Source organism: Callionymus lyra, chromosome 15 (genome assembly GCF_982586985.1).
Source record: "Callionymus lyra chromosome 15, fCalLyr1.hap1.1, whole genome shotgun sequence".
NCBI lineage: Eukaryota > Metazoa > Chordata > Actinopteri > Syngnathiformes > Callionymidae > Callionymus > Callionymus lyra.
This window is the reverse complement of record NC_141832.1, coordinates 23,393,531-23,400,533: the sequence shown is the minus strand read 5'-3', so window position 1 is coordinate 23,400,533 and position 7,003 is coordinate 23,393,531. Positions and strand designations below refer to the sequence as shown.

General features: G+C 42.5%; 1 protein-coding gene across 1 annotated transcript; it reads left to right on the top strand.

Moving 5' to 3' along the window:
* Window positions 1-254: 254 nt before the first annotated feature.
* On the top strand, window positions 255-6,430 carry tob2 (transducer of ERBB2, 2). Its single transcript, XM_087808452.1, has 2 exons — window positions 255-516; window positions 2,411-6,430. The coding sequence occupies exon 2, from the start codon at window positions 2,599-2,601 to the stop codon at window positions 3,811-3,813; it is 1,215 nt and encodes a 404-aa protein (XP_087664578.1). The 5' UTR covers window positions 255-516; window positions 2,411-2,598; the 3' UTR covers window positions 3,814-6,430.
* Window positions 6,431-7,003: the final 573 nt, after the last annotated feature.

Below are 7,003 nucleotides of genomic sequence, written 5' to 3'. Positions count from 1 at the left end.
AAATATATCCATCCGCATCTAAACCTAGACCCACTTTGTCGGTTTAGAAGTGGCTTTTAAAAAACGGGGAAATAATTGTATCTGTCGCAACGTGTATTTAAAGACGACTATAAATAATAATGAGTTAATAAAATAAGGAAGTAATGGGTTTTCAAGTGAAAATGTTTTGACTTCAAATTGAAACTGATAGACAGAGTAAAGTAGACGCCAATGCACACCAATCACATTTTAAATAGAAAATCATAAACTATTATGGAAAAAGTAGTCCCCGGCGTCACGGGGGTGTGGGCGAAGCACGTCGTATAAATACGCCGGGTTGTCAAACAGTAAAGTTTCCCTGGAAGCTCTGAGGAAACTGTCAGTGGAGACACGCTGGGCATATGTTGAAAATATCTTGGATTTGACCAGATATTGTGAAAGTTATCCAATATTGACTTCGATCGGACACGAAGAATTCGACTAAACTGGCATTTACTGGCGAGCGAGGAGGGTTTAGAAGCAGCAGTCAAGCTAACGGTACGTAAGCATCCTTGTCGATGCAAACATCTCATTTCTATAGTCGATCTGTGTTTTGACATCCGTTTTATCTGTGTTGGTTCGTGTCGATGATCATGTTCAGAACCATCAGGATGTGTGTGGTGACCGTAAAGATGTCATTTTCTCTCTTAGAAGTGAGGCTTCCTGCCTGCAGCTGACATGTTTATGATGGTGTTAGGCGAGCTTGTTTATGCTGGGAAGTCTTGACTTGCATCCGTAATGAACGTGTTCGTCTCAACGATCTTGTTTCATCCAAAACCCATCATTTGTTTGGTGTTGGTCTCGAATCCACTGCTTTCCTTTCAATCTAATGTCGCTGTACTCGCAGATTTGTTGAAATATTTGCTGGTTAAACTGCTGTGAATGTTAATCGAATGGGCCTTTTTTTGATGAACATAATGTTCCTAAAACTAGGTTCTTATTGGACTATTTATAGTGATTTTTTTGCTGGTCTGACTTGAAGCGTGAGCTCTCGTATATGATGATACGAAAAGAATAAATGGCCAATGGATTTATTGTTTATTTTGACAGTCCTGCAGCATCAAGATGGTCTTGTTTTTTAATGCAGTACAATGTATCTGCTCTTAAGTCATGCTAGCAAGTCGTGCACTATAGAACCCCCTGAACCTAAAATATATTTATTTCAAATATTGAAAGTCAAATCTGAGAAACTCTATTTATAGAAAACATACCCCCCTCACAATGTCGCCTTTCTAATGTGACGCGGGGACTGACATGTGCAGGTAATGGGCCCCTTAGTTAAGACTGTCATCTGAACGTCATCTTTGAAATCTTCCGAATCTCAATCTGGCAATTCATGTGAGTGGATTGTTTGTGTATACGCATGGGGGAGGGGTGACCGCCTGCACTGCATGGTGGGATATTGTGTTTTGCTTGCTCGGCCAACTGTCCTGCCATTTTATAACTCACCTTCGCTTGAGTGTATATATCATGAAGCTGTGGTGTCTCACTTCATAATCTAGGCTTGGAATGAAGTGTGCGAATTTGCCAAAGCATTAGGCAGGAGGGCGCCCCACAGGATCAGATTCAGATTATAAAGGATTTATGAAGCCCACAACACAGCATCTGTTACATCCATCAGTACATCCTGTTCTTTATATAACCTAAATATAAGCCAGTGCGGTCATAGTTGATGAATGTTTGACTTCTGCCGGCGTCCATCTATTTAACGCCAGATTTTTTGATGGATAAAACTTTATTATCTATTTAATGGATGAGGTTAATATTCATCCATATTTTGGTGTTATTCAATCAGCCTGCTGTTATACCTGCAGTTTTATATTGAATTATATTGTTGTTTTCATTCAATAACCATCCTATTTTGTTAGATTATTTTTAGTTTTCTTTCTTGTTGCCCCATTTGTAATTATTAAAGAATCATAATGTGTGCCGAACTGATGGTAGCCCTTCGGGTCACACACGGAGTAACTCGCAGGTGCAAAAAATGTTGGTGACCGCTGGACTATCTCCTCCTTGTTCAAGATATCACATTGTCATTTTATCTATCGATTGTTGGACATACACAAATGTTTTATATCGTCTCTTATCTGGCAAACGGATGGCAATAAACAGGCTACTTAACCTAACATAGCTAATTTAAGATTGTCTATAGTAGCAATATTACATATTAAATGAGCAGTTAAGACATTTATCAATGACAAACTTGGTTTATTTCATGTAATGAAACTTTATCAGGGATACATTTTGTTCTATCTTGTTACAGGCTCTGTTCTTGCCATACTTTCATAAAGTACGCCTGAATGTTTTGTTTTTTTGGCTTTATTTGTTCTTTTGGTGTCACTGTGCTTCCTGTTATGTTAAGTGACGACTTTGTTCTGTTTCCTTTTCACAGTTGGGACCCTGAAAAAGACCGACATACAACCACCTGCAAACAGCCTTCACCTGCCTTCTCACCCCCTTTAAACATGGTGCCGATAAAACCGTCAGGCTCTTTCCAATAAGCCGTCTTTTTCGCCTTCATTTTTGCACTTCTTCCTCTGTAGCCCTCCACTCCAAAAATTGTGCTGACTGTCAGTTGCGATGCATCTAGAGGTGAAGGTGGCGCTCAACTTCATTGTGTCGTACCTGTACAACAAATTGCCACGGCGACGGGCTGACCTTTTTGGGGAGGAGCTGGAAAGGATACTGGTGGCTCGGTTTGAAGGACACTGGTACCCCGAAGCCCCTTTGCGTGGTTCTGCCTTCCGCTGCATTCATCTGGGAGCCCCCAGGGACCCGGTTGTGGAGCTGGCGGCTAAAAGAAGTGGTTTGGACACAGAGGAGGTGCATGCGAATGTTCCTGCTGAGCTCAGCGTGTGGATCGACCCTTATGAGGTGTCCTACCAAATTGGGGAGAAGGGCACAGTGAAAGTGCTCTACTTGGAAGACCCTCCTGGACTGGGCTGCGAGCCCGAGAGGCCTGAAGCAGTGATGAGGGATGTCAAAAGTGACGCAGACATGGAGGAGGCCAAGAATCTGGGCTTTAATCCTGATGCCCAGGTATTCGTTCCGATTGGAAGCCAGTCATCGCCCGCCCTGATGCCGTCCCTCTCCAGCTCGCCCACTCCTCTCTCTGTGTCCACCTGTCCCGGGCTGTTTAACTACCCAAGTTCCAGCACTCCCACCGACCCCGCAGTCCACTCCTCCAACACCTCCACTCCTTCACCTCCCGGTGGGCTGCCTTACCTCTCCACGCAGCAGCCGCCCTCAGCACTCCCTGCTGCCCGTCCTCAACCCATCACCTTCACCACCGCCAGCTTCGCCGCCACAAAATTTGGCTCGACCAAAATGAAGAAGTGCAGTGTGGGCGGAACGGCAGGCAGCTCTGGTTCTGCCGTCGGCGCGCCACCAACTCAAAGGATGCTGACTCGTTCACCCACCACCATCTTGGCTCCAGATCTGCTCAAGCACAAGCCATTGTCGCTCTCCCTGCACTCCCTCGGGGGGCCGATGCCTAGCCAGCTCTCTCCCAACGCCAAAGAGTTTGTCTACCCAGGATCCCCCAGCTCTCTCTACTTTGAGACTGACCCTCTGCCCATGCAGCCCCATGCCAGCTCTTATCAGCCTACTCAGCCCGGCAACACCCACCCGACCTTTGACCCTTTCTCCAGCCCTCCTCCCGCCCAGAGCGTGGGCATCATTGGCAGCAATGGAGGAATCTCTTACATGGAAAAGCCTTCATTTGTGGAGGGTTTAGGAAGCTACAACCTGCAATATCCCAGCCAGTCGTTCCAGCCCGTGGTGCTGGCCAACTAAGCCTTCATTTGTAACAAAAATTAAAAGTCACTTTAGATATTCTCAGTTTTCTAACAAGATGTTCTCATACTAATACAAGCGAAGGGTTAGTTTTACTACAGAGATTAAGGTAAATGTATCCACGGAAATTGCTTTGTTTTGGTCCTGGACTCTGTCCGACATCTTAGGTTTCTTCTTCTTCTGTGTTCAACATGATGGTTCTTGTTTGGGCAGTTTAGTCTAATAAACCGATCTCCATTTTGCACCGCACTGTGCTGTGAAAATGTACCTCGCCAAGTCCTGCAGAGGACGTGGGCTGTGGAAAGCTCAGCACTTTGCTCTGCAATCTGCTCTGCCCTACTTGCCACTAATATATAGACGAGCTGTGCGGCGCGAGTTTCTCTGTTGTGGCTGCGCGAGGAGACTCCTTTATTCCGAGAGACACGTGTGCTGACTGGATGTCACCGTCCATGTTGCAAGGTGAATTTTAAATGCAGTTTATCTTTAGCAGGGGTTTGGAGGTGGTTGGAAAGAACAGTGGACTGTATCGTACCTGCTTGGGGAGGGTCCGGAGGGCAAATGAAGCTTTTATGCGGTGGCCATGTGTTGTTGTTTCCTCACTTCTACATGCAGTGATACAAACGGACAGGCACACATTACCAATCAGCAGTGTGTGAAGGTGAACGAGCAGAGAAAAGGGGCTTGAGGGGGGGAGGGAATGCAGCAGTTAAGCAGTAGGGATTGTGATAAATGGCTTAGCATGACGATATGGGAGACGGAAACCGAAAGAGAAGCTGCTAGAAGGTTGCCTCGGCGATGTCCAGGAGGTTGTTGGCTCGGAAAGACGACACTTTAAAACCCCGGGCACGTTTCTGGTGAGCTTAAATAGTATTGAAGCTAAAGGCGCTTTTCCCATTTTCTCCCTTCTTTAAATTCTCCTCGAACGGAGAGCGAGGGAAGATTGCTGTGTGTCTCCTAGCAGGTGCAGAAGTGAGAGATGAATGTTCTTTTATTAACATACAGTTCTCTCAGCCGTTCCTCTGTTCTTTCTGACACGTCGTCCTCTCTCATCACAACAAGAAAAAAAAGTGCAGCATCCCCCAGCTCCCTCCTGAAAATGTCCATTTGAGCTGTCAGCACTTTATTACAACGCTCTGGTTTGTGTGTCGCCCACATAACCAGAGCGTTCACTCATTCCTCTCCGCCTCCCTTTGACAGCAGCACATTTAGACAAAGATGCTGTCGCGTTTGATTTGAATGTTTTCCATATTTGTAAGTGGGTTTTTTAACCAACAACCCCTTGACTTGAATTGTGATCGCTTGTCATACGCATGCAACCTTATTCTCAAGGGTATGTGGGTGGGCGGGGCTACACTGGGTTATTAATAGACGAGCGAGGAAAAAACGCATTTATATTTATTTCTAGATTTTCATTTTCACTTACATTTGTATACAAGAAAAAGTCCAGGAACATGTAAATAGATAGAGTTCTTATGTTGAGATGGTTTGTTTAGTTTCTTACACGCTGAAGTTATTTTTTCAAAAACCTAAATATATATGCAAACAGAAAAAAATTAAGATGTACAGAGTCAAAGTATTGAATGTTTATCCCACCTTGTGAAGTCTAACAAGACGGGTAAATGTATCCTCTGGTTGAATTTGGAGATGATGAATGTTTACAGTGGCTTTGTGTAGGAAAAGATGGCCGACATCTTTTTGTTTTTGCTCCCGGGGCAGTCTGAACACCATTATTGGCAGTTGATCGCTTTTTCTTCACAAAATAATCCTTTTTTTTCTCCCCTTGTTGTTTACAGAAAGAAAAACCTTTATCTCTACTTAACTCTAATTATCCCAGAACCCTTCTCTCAAAGTTTATAATTCAGGAATTGCAGAAGATGATTCAGCCGGTAATTTTAATTAAAGTTGTTTATAGTCCCGGTGCTCCAGATTAAAGAGCCATATATCAGACTGTCTTACTTACACTCGCCCTCCTCCTTATGCCATAATGTACACCACCCTGTCGCGGGTCTCTACCTCCCTCAACGTATTCCCAGTATTCCTATAGGGTGTTAAAGCAGGTTTGGAATAATGAAGGAATTGAATGTGCTGTGAATGTGTGGAACGTATTTATGTTTCCTCATGTTGTTTGTCCGATTACCAAACGAGGTGTGTTGCTAAATTCTGCAGGATGTCAGTGATTAGTTTTCTTCACGTGTTGATCCAGTGTTGACTCTTTCACAGGCTATTTTGCGATCAGGATTGAGATTTAACACTATTTTTTAAAATTCCGATGTCCCTTTTGCTTGTATTGTGCGATTTATTTTGCACTTTGGGATATTATAATGTCATAAAATAAGTTTATTTTCTATGTAATAAAAACAATTTAACATCTAAAGGTAATCTAAGTAAGAGTTTAAATGATGAATATAGCCCTTTATTTACTGTTTTGTTTTTGTTTTTTGCTTTGTTATATTGTACGTGCTCTGAACACCCTGTAGATGTGTAACTGATCTTTCACTACTGAAATGCAATGACCTGTTTTCTGTGCTGCCCCCTGGTGAAGGGGAGTTACTACTGCAGTTTCTTATTGTATCAGATTCTTTTTTAAGTTTGTAATAAAATGAGATTGGCAACAAAATGCATGGAAAATAAGATGATTGTGTATTTGTGGTTGTTTAACAGATCCATTGTCGTTTGGGCAACTGTAACTCAATTCTCACTGTTCTCGTGAAACACTGATAGATTCTTAACTTGGCAATAGCTTGCCATTATGCATTTATCATTGCCAGTTAAACACAAAATTCTATTTGTAACTATTAAAAAAAAAAAAGGAAAGATGCGTTTTTCTAAATGTGTTTTAGTAAAATCTACTTTTGATCATCCAGTTTAATCGTAGATCTTTTCTCAACAAGGTGAGGTTTTTTTCCCATTAAATGTGACAAAATATTGATTTAACTGAATATATTTTTTGCTATACTAGGTTCTCTGCATCAGGAGAAACTGTCGGTTTTCTTTTTAAAATGTCAAATTTATACTGATATTGAAACGTGCATGTGACGCAAACAAAAAAATCATTTACAATTAATTTAGAGCATAAGAGGTGATGGAATGAACCTAAAAGCTTTTCATTTCGTAGAATGACACGGGCAACAGCTTCTTCTTTAATTGTGTGTCATGCAACCATACACAATTATAGGTCACACTTTTCTCA

Excerpts from the sequence above, each read along its gene's own strand:
- tob2 (XM_087808452.1), top strand. The coding sequence starts at position 2,599 with ATGCATCTAGAGGTGAAGGTGGCGCTCAACTTCATTGTGTCGTACCTG.